The sequence below is a fragment of the Triticum aestivum genome, chromosome 6A (genome assembly GCF_018294505.1).
Source record: "Triticum aestivum cultivar Chinese Spring chromosome 6A, IWGSC CS RefSeq v2.1, whole genome shotgun sequence".
Classification (NCBI taxonomy): domain Eukaryota; kingdom Viridiplantae; phylum Streptophyta; class Magnoliopsida; order Poales; family Poaceae; genus Triticum; species Triticum aestivum.
In genome coordinates, this window is record NC_057809.1 from 50,526,438 (window position 1) to 50,543,173 (window position 16,736).

General features: G+C 43.6%; 1 protein-coding gene across 2 annotated transcripts; it reads right to left on the reverse strand.

Annotated features, from left to right (window-relative positions):
- Window positions 1-1,081: 1,081 nt before the first annotated feature.
- Window positions 1,082-5,328, reverse strand: LOC123130227 (uncharacterized). 2 transcript variants are annotated; one of them, XR_006463764.1, is made up of 6 exons: window positions 4,870-5,328; window positions 3,635-4,779; window positions 3,401-3,547; window positions 2,700-2,778; window positions 2,024-2,162; window positions 1,082-1,319 (listed from the first exon to the last, which is right to left on the reverse strand). XR_006463764.1 is itself a non-coding variant. In XM_044550177.1 (6 exons), exons 1-3 carry the CDS (start codon window positions 5,001-5,003, stop codon window positions 3,712-3,714), a joined length of 522 nt encoding a protein of 173 aa, XP_044406112.1. In that variant the 5' UTR covers window positions 5,004-5,328; the 3' UTR covers window positions 1,333-2,162; window positions 2,700-2,778; window positions 3,401-3,547; window positions 3,635-3,711. The 2 variants fall into 2 exon arrangements, 1 of the variants encoding a protein (XP_044406112.1); XM_044550177.1 differs by lacking the exon at window positions 1,082-1,319 and having other exon boundaries at window positions 1,333-2,162; window positions 3,635-3,805; window positions 4,486-4,779.
- Between the last annotated feature and the right edge of the window lie 11,408 nt (window positions 5,329-16,736).

The following is a 16,736-nucleotide window of genomic DNA, read 5'->3' on the forward strand; positions in this document are numbered from 1 at the left end:
ATCAGTCTCCTAATGATGTGATCCCATTAATCAAATGACAACTCATGTCTATGGTTAGGAAACATAACCATCTTTGATTAATGAGCTAGTCAAGTAGAGGCATACTAGTGACTCTCTGTTTTTGTCTATGTGTTCACACTTGTATTATGTTTCCGGTTAATACAATTCTAGCATGAATAATAAACATTTATCATGATATAAGGAAATAAATAATAACTTTATTATTGCCTCTAGGGCATATTTCCTTCAGTCTCCCACTTGCACTAGAGTCAATAATCTAGATTACACAGTAATGATTCTAACACCCATGGAGCCTTGGTGATGATCATGTTTTGCTCGTGGAAGAGGCTTAGTCAGCGGGTCTGCAACATTCAGATCCGTATGTATCTTGCAAATTTCTATGTCTCCCACTTGGACTAAATCCCGAATGGAATTGAAGCGTCTCTTGATGTGTTTGGTTCTCTTGTGAAATCTGGATTCCTTGGACTACTATTTTCACAAAAGATTTTCATTGGACCCGATGCACTAGGTATGACATCTAGACACTACAAGAAATATGTCAACTTGTGACCACCACTATTGGTCACTGAAAGGTCACAAATTTCCATTTACGACCTTTTTGTGACCAAAAACAGAAGGTCAAAAGCTGGCGGTCGTAAACTGACTATAGCGACCTTTAACAAAAGGTCGTTGATCCTATGACCTTCTGTTTTGGTCGCTAGCTCTCTCCCCAAGCCACGTAGGCATCCAGCGTGGCAATCTGACGTGGCACAAGATTCAGCCCGGTCCAATTCGATTTTCTACATGGGCCTAGCCCAACAATTCAGCCTTTTTACTGTATATTTTCTCTATTAATTTTCTCTAGCTACATGGGCCTGGCCCAACAATTTGGCCTTTTTTATTTTGGGCCATAGCCTTTTTTAGGACCATTTCATTAAGCCTATTTTTCTGGTTTTTCAAAAATGCACAAGGTTCTGATCCACTATAGTTTGGGCCGCAGCCTTTTTAGAGCCCAAATATTATTTTGTCAAGTAGAACATTTAGTATTTTTCATTCACAGATTTCAATTTACACATTTGAACAACAAAATATCAATAAATCTTTCTATTAACTGATTAAATCCAAAGATCATCCAGTCAAATACTCACAAGAGCAAATACACGTATGCACGTCCAACTTCCACATACAATCAAAAACAGATACACAAGGGTGGCACATCGCCAGCTTAATTCCTACAAGGCCGCGATGGTGGTATCTACGATGTGCGGGAGAAACGTTCAGGACATCCTCTTCCTCTTCTTGTCACCTGCGTTCTTGAGCTGCAAGAGGACACAACACCATTAAGCACAGTTGGTCAGACCATATTGACAGGAATCACAAATGTTGGCACCCAGTGTATACTATGTAAGTGCTGGTATATTTTTACTAGCAAAACCATCACTACTGTGCATGCATGCTTGGTTTATAAGCTTCATCCATATAGTTGGCACCATCACTGCATATTGTTGCTATCGATGTACACAAGTGTGCACATACACAACATGCTGCATGCATACGCTCGCATGCCAGTATAAAGCTGCATCTCGATGCTTTTCATTGCTGATCAAGAGATTGTAATATTTTAATAATCCACTACATGCGCCACATAGCTACTCCTACCTAGGTAGCTATACGTAGGTGTACTAGCAGCCAGCCCAAAGGCGAGTTGATCAACAATTCAACATACACTAGCTAGCCAGCAAGCTACTGCTATGTCCTATCCTAGTAGCAGCAATGACTTTTGTTTGTCATGCATTTAAAGAAATGCATGCATTTCCAGTAAATATAAATGTATGCATGCTGCCATTGGCCTGGACCACACTAGAAGAAAAAATGCTCGCACCGACCAGCAGATAGATCGACCTAGGTGTGCGCTTCTTTCCAGTCGCCAATTCTAACTGCTATCGACTTGCAAGCTTTACCTACGTGGTCACCATGCAGTAATGGCATGCGCACCAAAAGGAAGAGAAGAAACCGAGCATACAGTTTCATGTCGAAGGATCGACATGCCAGAAGAGGTCAGGCCACCGAGGTACAGGTACTCCCTGCGCTTGGTGATGGTGGCGGCACCGGAGAAGCACCCTAAAGCGATGGCGATTCCGACAAACCCTGTCACAAGGATGCTGGTCGCATAAGAGCAACAGGCAAGTTATGTCAGCCAACATAAATAGCAAGGATGAGAAACGAATGTGAGCATTGAGCAGCAACAAACTAGAACTATAGGTACATAAATAGCAAGTTATTGTCCAAGTAACAAAACAATCAGTCATATCAATTTTGTAGAACTGTAGGTACACAAATTCAGAACCACCAACAAAAATGAAGGCCCAAAAAGTCCATGCTCAGGCCCAAAGTTCAATAACAATAACCCAGACACATGGTCCAAACCCCACCGCGAAGGGCCCAGGTACAATAGACTAATCTAGAAGCAGAATTTGGCACCTACACAACCTAACTAATAATGCTTGCAAGAACAACCAAACAATGATGGACAAGGACATATAATCAGCAGATATCCAATAATCCAATCACAGGCATTCACAAACAGTACGTGTCACACTCCCATGACATATGGTTTTGTTACCATAGGGTTTGCTCATAAACTATTCTCTATAAGACAGGGACATGTGCAGCAACAATAAAAGCAAATTCGTGTTTACCTTGGGTCAAAGTCTATGGGGAGCCCAATCAGAGGTCCAACCGAAGCCCCATCCAGGAGGGGTCACATAGCTCTTTACGCTGTATCAGAATTAACACATATTTTAGATTATAGAAATAGAATCCTGAACACACCAGTAATAATCGACTTCTGACTAGCAACAGCAAACAGATTCAGGCACAAGCAATTTTATAGCAGGATGAGAAATCTATGTGCAGAAATCATGAATGAAATTATAGTAGTAGCACAAAGGACCCTCACAGACATTTGTAATAGTATGCAAAGGTAAATAGAGTTCCCAGCAGACAATGTATTCCAGTTATTAAACAAATGCTCAACAAGACAATCTAGAAAATAGAGTTCCCAGCAAACTAAATAGATGGCTGCTCTCAAACCATACATCCAAACGAAGCAAACGAGTACTCTACGGAAACCTTAGAGCATGCTTTACAACTCATATGTAGAGGCCAACTTGAAATTATGAGCATAACAAACTCGTTTTTCAGTTAGAAGCTCGCTGCCCAAAACTATCAGGTAGTGCAGTTTTTTAACTGAACCAAATTTAGTTTACGGAACAGCCAGAGAAATCCAATTCTACAGGAGACATGATCATATTCCTAATCATCATGCATTTGCCATGCAGATCAACCAATTCTTCTTGAAAAATGAAAATTACAGCACTGATTCTAAAATGGCATTTACCTTCCATATCATCAGATTAATATCAAACTGCCTCCCGTTGTACACCGATTGTGGCGTGATAGCCGCGCCGATGGCTATCTTGTTGGTCGTCTGGACAAACCCACGGCAGTTGTGGTTGTAGCACCCCGTCTCTTGGTACGCATCAGTCTGCGGAATGCACGTTTAGTTAAACTGAATCCGGGGCAATGAGACCAGGCAAAAGGAGAACATTTTGTTTGTGCAAACAATACTTACTGTCCAGTAAGTGAAGAACCTAGCATTACTATCTCCATACAGCTCCGGTCTTACCTGAAAATGAAGTGACAAGGATTTCATTCATGTTCTTTCTGCACATAGTACAATGATGTTAAGAGCAGTAGACTCCAAGGAAAATTGGAGAGGCTGACTTTCAGATCTGCTTGGAGCCTAAAGGTGAAAACAGAGCTATGTTAAGAGTAGTAGACTCCAAGGTTAAAAGCAGTAGACAGCATAATACTACAGTAGTAATCCACCACCGAGAACATGAATGATATGGGTAAGCTTCTGTAAGTTCAACCTTAATGTTTCTACTCCAGAAGAAAAAGTGCAGAAATATGAGATACAATGACATATAATTAAAATAACAAGATTCCACCACAAAGATTCAGAAGCTCCGCATCACAAAGCAGAGCGCCATTCCAGCGAGAAAGCTAAACAGAGAAACATATCCAGGGAAATAATTAAAACAAGCAGGACAACTCTTACATCATTTTCTTTCAACAGTTTCGACACCATATATTGAGATCCAAGATGCTTAAAACACCACAGGTATGATGGTAGGTACATTCAACAAAGATGGAACACAAGCAAATGGCAGCAGGCAGTCACTCCGATCCTACAAACTATATGACTAACAGCATGGACATTAACTGAATTTTAGTTCTTCCACGCATGGACATTGTATCCATACACTCTGCCCAGCGTCTCTGCAGCTACACCTGACACGGACATTATAACAGCCCTAAGCAACACAACGAAATCAAGATCCCATCTGACGGACCAATGCTCATTTTATCTATCGAATCGATTGCAGACTTGCAGTGATAGCTAGCAATGTTGTATTTTACCTGTATCGCTTGGAGCAGAGGAGGGAGGAGAAGATGGCGCAGAGCCTGGTGACGGCGTGGCTCTTGGTGGGGTGGCGGATGATGCACTGGTCGAGGGCGGTGGTGACGGAGCGCGCCTCCGGGGCTCCGGCGAGCACGTCGTCGATGGCCTTGTGCATGCGGAGGTAGTGGAAGAGGGCGCGACCGTGGACGCCCAGCAGGCGGTCGGAGGGCAGGAAGCGGAAGAGGTACTCGATGGCCTTGTCCCAGGAGCCCGTGTCCACCAGCTCGGCTAGGTCCGTCTGGGTCACCAACCTGCGCGCGCGTGTGCGTTGCCCGGATCAAGAGATGCATTCGTAGAGGCAGGTTTGAAGGGGGGAGGGGAAGACACGACTGCGTGCTTACACATCCATGGTGCGGTTGAAGTTGTGGTGCCCGAGGAAGGAGATGAGCCGCCGCTGCCGGAAGCACCAAGGCCAGGATGTAGTCGTCCCTGTCGACGAGGATGGAGCGCTCGGGCGTGGCGGATCCGGCCCCATTCCCGTCGGCGAAGTCGGATCTCCCGACGGCGGCCTCGGCGGAGCAGGGAACCGGGGCGAGGGAGGAGGAGGGAGGTGGTGGCGCTGATCTGGAAGGGGAGGGGAGCAGGGAGCCGGGGCGAGGAGGGAGGGAGGAGGATTGGATCTGGCATCGGGAGAGGGGTTCCGGTTGAGGATGGATCGATGGATGTGGGATCTTGCCGGAGGGGAAGGAGGGAGGAGCAGAGCACGACGATCTTGCCGGAGGGGAAGGAGGAAGGAGTAGAGCACGGCGATCTTTCCAGAGGGGAAGGAGGGAGGGGAAGGATGGATCTGCGAGGGGAGGGGCGGGTGGCGGCGAGGGGAGGGGCGGGTGGCGGCGAGGGGAGGGATCTGCGAGCGCTAGGGTTAGCTGAGAGAGCGGAGGGGTGGATGGACGGACAGATGGACGGATGGATGGATGGACAGATGTTTGCCATGTCACTGATCCATGCCACAGCTGGTTCCACCAATCAGAATTAAGCATTTTTTGTTTTTTCTCTTATAGTTTGTACCCTCTTATTCAGGCAAACATTTAACCTCTTATAGTTAGTTCAAATAAACCAATATTTTGTACATGTGTGTATTTAGGCATGACAAACAATGTTGATTTGGGAGGTTTTCATTTTCTTTGCTAAAAAGAACCATTTTTCATTTTCTGAGTGACCAAAATGTGTTTTTTTGTGAAGGACCTACCATATGTATCTTGCAAAATTGTACCAAATCATTTTTCTAAAATACTAGGCCATATTTATTGCACATTTTACCAAATGGTTGGGTGTAAAAAGTTTTTATCCACCTCTGGTGAAAAAGACAAATTCCCACCGATTTAGCTGGAAGTGAGTCAAATTTGAACTGTAGCTGCCTCGTAGTTTGCTCTTTATTTTTTCCAAAAATCAATTCTAGGTACATAAGTATCTATTTAATTAGAGAAACACGAAAAGTTTTCCAAGATTCAACCACTAGCTAGGAACGGTCATTCCCGCCGTTTTGACCGCATTTTGAAACGGGCATAAAAAATTAAAAAAAAATAAAAAATTGCGAAACCTTCACATTGTGTCATTATATGTGGCCAAGTTCCCAGGAAAAATAATAAACTTGTAATACGGCAATTATTTTAAAAAAATGTTCTCAGAAACGAGCTATCACGTGTGGAGATCAATGGCTTTCAAGCCAAATGATCAATCGTATGGCCACATTCATGGCATAGTTTGTTCAAATGATCTCATATTGTGCACAAGGGTGCATATTGGAATTCCAAACAATGTTGCCTAAGGGAGTTTTCATTTTCTTTGCACGGAAAAACCATTTTCCATTTTTTGAGTGCCCAAAAGGAGGGTTTTTTGTGAAGGACCTCCCAAATAATTGTTGCAAAATTGGACCAAATCATTTTTCTAAAATACTAGGACATATGTAATGCATAATTGACCAAATGGTTGGGTGTAAATAGTTTTTATCCACCTCTGGTGAAAAAGACAAATTCCCGCCGATTCAGCTGGAAGCGGGTCAAATTTGAACTGTAGCTGCCTCGTAGTTTGCTCTTTATTTTTTCCAAAAATCATTTCTTGGTACATAAGTATCTATTTAATCAGAGAAACACCAAAAAAATCCAAGATTCAACCACTAGCTAGGAACGGTCATTCCCGCCGTTTTGACCGCATTTTGAAACGGGCATAAAAAATTCAAAAAAAATCAAAAAATTGGGAAACCATCGCATTGTGTCATTATATGTGGCCAAGTTCCCAGGAAAAATAATAAACTTGTAATATTGTTGGAAATATGCCCTAGAGGCAATATTAAAAGTATTATTACTATATTTCCTTGTTCATGATAATTGTCTTTTATTCATGCTATAACTGTATTATCCGGAAATCGTAATACACGTGTGAATACATAGACCACAATATGTCCCTAGTGAGCCTCTAGTTGACTAGCTCGTTGTGATCAACAGATAGTCATGGTTTCCTGGCTATGGACATTGGATGTCGTTGATAACGGGATCACATCATTAGGAGAATGATGTGATGGACAAGACCCAATCCTAAGACTAGCACAAAAGATCGTGTAGTTCATTTGCTAGAGCTTTGCCAATGTCAAGTATCTCTTCCTTCGACCATGAGAGCGTGTAACTCCTGGATACCGTAGGAGTGCTTTGGGTGTATCAAACGTCACAACGTAACTGGGTGACTATAAAGGTGCACTACAGGTATCTCCGAAAGTATCTATTGTTTTATGCGGATCGAGACTGGGATTTGTCACTCCGTGTAAACGGAGAGGTATCTCTGGGCCCACTCGGTAGGACATCATCATATGCGCAATGTGACCAAGGAGTTGATCACGGGATGATGTGTTACGGAACGAGTAAAGTGACTTGCCGGTAACGAGATTGAACAAGGTATTGGATACCGACGATCGAATCTCGGGCAAGTAACATACCGATAGACAAAGGGAATTGAATACGGGATTGATTAAGTCCTTGACATCGTGGTTCATCCGATGAGATCATCGTGGAACATGTGGGAGCCATCATGGGTATCCAGATCCCGCTGTTGGTTATTGACCGGAGAACGTCTCGGTCATGTCTACATGTCTCCCGAACCCGTAGGGTCTACACACTTAAGGTTCGATGACGCTAGGGTTATAAAGGAAGTTTGTATGTGGTTACCGAATGTTGTTCGGAGTCCCGGATGAGATCCCGGACGTCACGAGGAGTTCCGGAATGGTCCGGAGGTAAAGATTTATATATGGGAAGTCCTATTTTGGCCACCGGAAAATGTTCGGGATTTTTCGGTATTGTACCGGGAAGGTTCTAGAAGGTTCCGGAGTGGGGCCCACCTGCATGGGGGACCCACATGGACGTGGGTAGTGGGGGCAAGGCCCCACACCCCTGGTCAAGGCGCACCAAGATCCCCCCTTAGAAGGAATAAGATCATATCCCGAAGGGATAAGATCAAGATCCCTAAAAAGGGGGGATAACAATCGGTGGGGAAGGAAATAATGAGATTTCTTTCCTCCCACCTTGGCCAACGCCCCAATGGACTTGGAGGGCAAGAAACCAGCCCCTCCACCCCTATATATAGTGGGGAGGCGCATGGGAGCTATACACGAAGTTCTGGCACAGCCCTACCTCTCTCCCTACTCCTCCTCTCCCATGGTGCTTGGCGAAGCCCTGCTGGATTGCCACGCTCCTCCACCACCACCACGCCGTTGTGCTGCTGTTGGATGGAGTCTTCCTCAACCTCTCCCTCTCTCCTTGCTGGATCAAGGCGTGGGAGACGTCACCGGGCTGTACGTGTGTTGAACGCGGAGGTGCCGTCCGTTCGGCACTAGGATCATCGGTGATTTGAATCACGACGAGTACGACTCCATCAACCCCGTTCACTTGAACGCTTCCGCTTAGCGATCTACAAGGGTATGTAGATGCACTCTCTTTCTACTCGTTGCTGGTCTCTCCATAGATAGATCTTGGTGACACGTAGGAAAATTTTGAATTTCTGCTACGTTCCCCAACAGTGGCATCATGAGCTAGGTCTATTGCGTAGATTCTTTGCACGAGTAGAACACAAAGTAGTTGTGGGCGTTGATGTTGTTCAATATGCTTACCGTTACTAGTCCAATCTTGTTTCGACGGTATTGTGGGATGAAGCGGCCCGGACCGACCTTACACGTACTCTTACGTGAGACAGGTTCCACCGATTGACATGCACTTGGTGCATAAGGTGGCTAGCGGGTGCCAGTCTCTCCCACTTTAGTCGGAACGGATTCGATGAAAAGGGTCCTTATGAAGGGTAAATAGCAATTGGCATATCACGTTGTGGTCTTGCGTAGGTAAGAAACGTTCTTGCTAGAAACCCATAGCAGCCACGTAAAACATGCAACAACAATTAGAGGACGTCTAACTTGTTTTTGCAGGGTATGCTATGTGATGTGATATGGCCAAGAAGAATGTGATGAATGATATGTGATGTATGAGATTGATCATGTTCTTGTAATAGGATTCACGACTTGCATGTCGATGAGTATGACAACCGGCAGGAGCCATAGGAGTTGTCTTTATTTATTGTATGACCTGCGTGTCATTGAAGAACGCCATGTAAACTACTTTACTTTATTGCTAAACGCGTTAGTCATAGAAGTAGAAGTAGTCGTTGGCGTGACAACTTCATGAAGACACGATGATGGAGATCATGATGATGGAGATCATGGTGTCGTGCCGGTGACGATGATGATCATGGAGCCCCGAAGATGAAGATCAAAAGGAGCAAAATGATATTGGCCATATCATGTCACTATTTGATTGCATGTGATGTTTATCATGTTTATGCATCTTGTTTGCTTAGGACGACGGTAGTAAATAAGATGATCCCTTACAAAATTTCAAGAAGTGTTCTCCCCTAACTGTGCACCGTTGCTACAGTTCGTCGCTTCTAAGCACCACGTGATGATCGGGTGTGATGGATTCTTACGTTCACATACAACGGGTGTAAGACAGTTTTACACAGCGAAAACACTTAGGGTTAACTTGACGAGCCTAGCATGTGCAGACATGGCCTCGGAACACGGAGACCGAAAGGTCGAGCATGAGTCGTATGGTAGATACGATCAACATGAAGATGTTCACCGATGATGACTAGTCCGTCTCACGTGATGATCGGACACGGCCTAGTTGACTCGGATCATGTGATCACTTAGATGACCAGAGGGATGTCTATCTAAGTGGGAGTTCATAAGATGAACTTAATTATCCTGAACATAGTCAAAAGACCTTTTGCAAATTATGTCGTAAGCTCGCGCTTTAGTTCCACTGTTTAGATATGTTCCTAGAGAAAATATAGTTGAAAGTTGATAGTAGCGATTATGCGATCAGTAGAAAGCTTATGTCCTTAATGCACCGCTCAGTGTGCTGAACCCCAACGTCGTTTGTCGATGTTGCGAACATCGGACATACACGTTTTGATAACTACGTGATAGTTCAATTAAATGGTTTAAGTAGAGGCACCAAAGACGTTTTCGAAACGTCGCGGAACATATGAGATGTTTCGAGGGCTGAAATTGGGATTTCAGGCTCGTGCCCACGTCAAGAGGTATAAGACCTCCGACGATTTTCTTAGCCTGCAAACTAAGGGAGAAAAGCTCAATCGTTGAGCTTGTGCTCAGATTGTCTGAGCACAACAATCACTTGAATCGAGTGGGAGTTGATCCTCCAGATGAGATAGTGATGTTTCCCCAAAGTCATTGCCACCAAGCTGCTAGAGCTTCGTGATTAACTATAACATATCAGGGATAGATATGATGATCCTTGAAATATTCATGATGTTTGACACCGCGAAAGTAGAAATCAAGAAGGAGCATCAATTGTTGATGGTTGGTGAAACCACTAGTTTCAAGAAGGGCAAGGGAACAAAGGGATACTTCATGAAACGGCAATTCAGCTGCTGCTCTAGTGAAGAAACCCAAGGTTGAACCCAAACCCGAGACTAAGTGCTTCTGTAATAAGGGGAACAACCACTGGAGCAGCATTACCCTAGATACTTGGTAGATGAGAAGGCTGGCAAGGTCGATAGAAGTATATTGGATATACATTATGTTAATGTGTACTTTACTAGTACTCCTAGTAGCACCAGGGTATTGGATACCGGTTCGGTTGCTAAGTGTTAGTAACTCGAAATAAAAGCTACGGAATAAACGGAGACTAGCTAAAGGTGAGCTGACGATATATGTTGGAAGTGTTTCCAAGGTTGATATGATCAAGCATCGCACGCTCCCTCTACCACCGAGATTGGTGTTTGCGTTGAGCATAGACATGATTGGATTATGTCTATCGCAATACGGTTATTCATTTAAGGAGAATAATGGTTACTCTATTTTTGAATAATACCTTCAATGGTCTTGCACCTAAAGGAATGGTTTATTGAATCTCGGTCGTAGTGATACACATTTTCATGCCAAAAGATATAAGATAGTAATGATAGTACCACTTACTTGTGGCACTGCCATGTAAGTCATAATGGTATAAAACGCATGAAGAAGCTCCATGTTGATGGATCTTTGGACTCACTCGTTTTTGAAAAGTTTGAGACATGCGAACCATGTCTATTGGTGTATATGCATGAAGAAACTCCATGCAAATGGATCGTTCGGACTCACTTGATTTTGAATCACTTGAGATATGCAAATCATACCACATGGGCAAGATGACTGAAAAGCCTCATTTTCAGTAAGATGGAACAAGATAGCAACTTGTTGGAAGTAACACATTTTGATGTGTGCAGTCGAATGAGTGCTGAGGCATGCAGTGAATATCATTATGTTCTTACTTCACAGATGATTCGAGTAAATGTTGAGTATATTTACTTGATGAAACACAAGTCTGAATTATTGAATGGTTCAAGTAATTTCAGAGTGAAGTAGCAGATCATTGTGACAAGAGGATAAAATGTCTATGATATGATCATAGAGATGAATATCTGAGTTACGAGTTTTGGCACACAATTAAGACATTGTGGAAATTGTTTCGCAATTAATACCGCCTGGAACACCATAATGTGATGGTGTGTCCGAACATCATAGTTGCACCCTATTGGATATGGTGCGTACCATGATGTCTCTTATCGAATTACCACTATCGTTCATGGGTTAGGCATTAGAGACAACCACATTCACTTTAAATAGGGCACCACGTAATTCCGATGAGATGACACCGTATGAATTATGGTTTAGAGAAACCTAAGTTGTCGTTTCTTAAAAGTTTGGGGCTGCGACGCTTATATGAAAAAGTTTCAGGTTGATAAGCTCGAACCCAAAGCGGATAAAATGCATCTTCATAGGAAACCCAAAACAGTTGGGTATACCTCCTAATTCAGATCCGAAAGCAATATGGATTGTTTCTAGAATCGGGTCCTTTCTCGAGGAAAAGTTTCTCTCGAAAGAATTGAGTGGGAGGATGGTGGAGACTTGATGAGGTTATTGAACCGTCTCTTCAACTAGTGTGTGACAGGGCACAGGGAGTTGTTCCTGTGGCACCTACACCAATTGAAGTGGAAGCTTATGATATTGATCATGAAACTTCGGATCAAGTCACTCCCAAACCTCGTAGGATGACAAGGATGCGTACTACTTCAGAGTGGTACGTAATCCTGTCTTGAAGGTCATGTTGCTAGACAACAATGAACCTACGAGCTATGGAGAAGCGATGGTGGGCCCGGATTCCGATAAATGGCTTGAGGCCATAAAATCCGAGAGAGGATCCATGTATGAAAACAAAGTGTAGACTTTGGCAGAACGGCTCGATGGTCGTAAGGCTAATGAGTACAGATGGATTTCAAAAGGAAGACGGACAATGATGGTAAATGTCACCATTAAGAAAGCTCGACTTGTCGTTAAGATGTTTTCCGACAAGTTCAAGGAGTTGACTACGATGAGATTTTCTCACTCGTAGCGATGCTAAGAGTCTGTTGGAATTATATTAGCGATTACTGCATTATTTATGAAATCTTGCAGATAGGATGTCAAAACATTGTTTCCTCGACGATTTTAATGAGGAAAGGTTGTATGTGATACAACCGGAAGGTTTTGTCAATCCCGAAAGATGCTAATAAGTATGCAAAGCTCCAGCAATCCTTCTAAGGACTGGAGTGAGCATCTCGGAGTTGGAATGTATGCTTTGATGATGATCAAAAAATTTTGGGTTTGTACAAAGTTTATGAGAAACTTGTATTTCCAAAGAAGTGAGTGGGAGCACTATAGAATTTCTGATGAGTATATGTTGTTGACATATTGTTGATCAGAAATGACGTAGAATTTCTGGAAAGCATATAGGGTTATTTTGAAAGTGTTTTTCAATGGAAAGCCTGGATTAAGCTACTTGAACATTGAGCATCAAGATCTATAAGGATAGATCAAAATGCTTAATAATACTTTCAAATGAGCACATACCTTGACATGATCTTGAAGGTGTTCAAGATGGACCAGTCAAAGAAGGAGTTCTTGCCTGAGTTGTAAGGTACGAAGTTAAGACTTAAAGCTCGACCACGGCAGAATAGAGAGAAAGGACGAAGGTCGTCCCCTATGCTTAAGACGTAGGCTCTTCAGTATGCTATGCTGTGTACCGCACCTGAAGTGTGCCTTGCCATGAGTCAGTCAAGGGGTACAAGAGTGATCCAAGAATGGCTCACAGGACAGCGGTCAAAGTTATCCTTAGTAACTAGTGGACTAAGGAATTTTCTCGATTATGGAGGTGGTAAAAGAGTTCGTCGTAAAGGTTACGACGATGCAAGCTTGACACCTATCCGGATAGCTCTGAGTAGAGAGACCGGATACATATAATGGAGCAATAATTTAGAATAGCTCCAAGTAGAACAGTTGTTTGGAATAGCTCCAAATAGAGCGTGGTAGCTGCATCTAGGAGATGACATAGAGATTTGTAAAGCACACACGGATCTGAAAGGTTCAGACCCGTTGACTAAAACCTCTCTCACAAGCAACATGATCAAACATAAAACTCATTGAGTGTTAATCACATAGTGATGTGAACTAGACTACTGACTCTAGTAAACTCTTGGGTATTAGTCACATGGCGATGTGACCTGTGAGTGTTAATCACATGGCGATGTGAACTAGATTATTGACTCTAGTGCAAGTGGGAGACTGTTGGAAATATGCCCTAGAGGCAATAATAAAAGTATTATTATTATATTTCCTTGTTCATGATAATTGTCTTTTATTCATGCTATAACTGTATTATCCGGAAATCGTAATACACGTGTGAATACATAGACCACAATATGTCCCTAGTGAGCCTCTAGTTGACTAGCTCGTTGTGATCAACAGATAGTCATGGTTTCCTGGCTATGGACATTGGATGTCGTTGATAACGGGATCACATCATTAGGAGAATGATGTGATGGACAAGACCCAATCCTAAGACTAGCACAAAAGATCGTGTAGTTCATTTGCTAGAGCTTTGCCAATGTCAAGTATCTCTTCCTTCGACCATGAGAGCGTGTAACTCCTGGATACCGTAGGAGTGCTTTGGGTGTATCAAACGTCACAACGTAACTGGGTGACTATAAAGGTGCACTACAGGTATCTCCGAAAGTATCTATTGTTTTATGCGGATCGAGACTGGGATTTGTCACTCCGTGTAAACGGAGAGGTATCTCTGGGCCCACTCGGTAGGACATCATCATATGCGCAATGTGACCAAGGAGTTGATCACGGGATGATGTGTTACGGAACGAGTAAAGTGACTTGCCGGTAACGAGATTGAACAAGGTATTGGATACCGACGATCGAATCTCGGGCAAGTAACATACCGATAGACAAAGGGAATTGAATACGGGATTGATTAAGTCCTTGACATCGTGGTTCATCCGATGAGATCATCGTGGAACATGTGGGAGCCATCATGGGTATCCAGATCCCGCTGTTGGTTATTGACCGGAGAACGTCTCGGTCATGTCTACATGTCTCCCGAACCCGTAGGGTCTACACACTTAAGGTTCGATGACGCTAGGGTTATAAAGGAAGTTTGTATGTGGTTACCGAATGTTGTTCGGAGTCCCGGATGAGATCCCGGACGTCACGAGGAGTTCCGGAATGGTCCGGAGGTAAAGATTTATATATGGGAAGTCCTATTTTGGCCACCGGAAAATGTTCGGGATTTTTCGGTATTGTACCGGGAAGGTTCTAGAAGGTTCCGGAGTGGGGCCCACCTGCATGGGGGGACCCACATGGACGTGGGTAGTGGGGGCAAGGCCCCACACCCCTGGTCAAGGCGCACCAAGATCCCCCCTTAGAAGGAATAAGATCATATCCCGAAGGGATAAGATCAAGATCCCTAAAAAGGGGGGATAACAATCGGTGGGGAAGGAAATAATGAGATTTCTTTCCTCCCACCTTGGCCAACGCCCCAATGGACTTGGAGGGCAAGAAACCAGCCCCTCCACCCCTATATATAGTGGGGAGGCGCATGGGAGCTATACACGAAGTTCTGGCACAGCCCTACCTCTCTCCCTACTCCTCCTCTCCCATGGTGCTTGGCGAAGCCCTGCTGGATTGCCACGCTCCTCCACCACCACCACGCCGTTGTGCTGCTGTTGGATGGAGTCTTCCTCAACCTCTCCCTCTCTCCTTGCTGGATCAAGGCGTGGGAGACGTCACCGGGCTGTACGTGTGTTGAACGCGGAGGTGCCGTCCGTTCGGCACTAGGATCATCGGTGATTTGAATCACGACGAGTACGACTCCATCAACCCCGTTCACTTGAACGCTTCCGCTTAGCGATCTACAAGCGTATGTAGATGCACTCTCTTTCTACTCGTTGCTGGTCTCTCCATAGATAGATCTTGGTGACACGTAGGAAAATTTTGAATTTCTGCTACGTTCCCCAACAAATACGGCTATTATTTTAAAAAAGTGTTCTCAGAAATGAGCTATCACGTGTGGAGATCAATGGCTTTCAAGCCAAATAATCAATCTTATGGCCACATTCTTGGCATGGTTTGTTCAAATGATCTCATATTGTGCACAAGGGTGCATATTGGAATTCCAAACAATGTTTCCTAAGGGAGTTTTCATTTTCTTTGCATGGAAAAACCATTTTCCATTTTCCGAGTGCCCGAAATGAGTTTTTTTGTGAAGGACCTACCATATATTTGTTGCAAAATCGGACCAAATCAATTTTCTAAAATACTAGGCCATATTTAATGCACAATTGACAAAATGGTTGGGTGTCAAAAGTTTTGATACACCTCTGGTGAAAAAGATAAATTCCCGCCAGTTTAGTTGGAAGTGGGTCAAATTTGAACTGCAGCTGCCTCATAGTTTACTATTTATTTTTTCCAAAAATCATTTCTAGTTACATAAGTACCTATTTAATCATAAATACATGGTTTGGTGGCGATACGTCGAAGTTTGGGCGGTGGCCGAGGCCCCCAACTCTAGAGCGCGTAAACTCGCATGCCCGTCACGTGGTCACCGCGTGACCGTAATGTTGCCATGTGTTCTGGGCGGCCTAGGCATGTCTAGTGGGTTGGCCACTCCCCAGGTTGATGCTAGGAAGAAAATTACAACATAAGATTCTCACGAGGAGACTGATCGATGCTCAAACATGAATTAGCAACCAAGTGTTTGATTAGCGGTACGGGAAATGCACATGGCCAATGGGCGTGAGTTTTGGCTGAGGATGATCATCTACTAAGGAGAATGTGTTCACAAATTTTTAGCTCAAAAGGAGGATCCTAGGTGGTACTTGCTTTGCAAAGTACCACGCTGGACAAAAATATGAATGTTGAAGCTGGGCTCAAAATAATGAATGGAGTGAGCTGAAATTTTGTGGAGGATGGTTATTTGGGCATAGGAAAGCATTGTAGAAAATTGATACCATTTGGACATGCCAAAGTAGTACTTCCTTCACAATGCTCTTCTATGGACAGAAACTTGGGAAAACTAGTGAGAGAGATTGGATGAATGAAATGAGCTCAAAATTGGTGTAGGTAAGTTACTTAGGTATGGTCATGCTCTGGTAAATTTTCAGATCATTTGGGTAAGCCTAGCTAGTACTTACTTCACAAAGCTTCTCTCGAGGTAGAAACTTTAAAAATTTCCCGAGAAAGATTTACTCGGAAAATTGAGCTGAATATTATCATGTGGCAGTGATTTGGGTATGGAAGAGTGCCCGAAAAGTTTGAGGGTAATAGGAGGGGTCTATATAACAC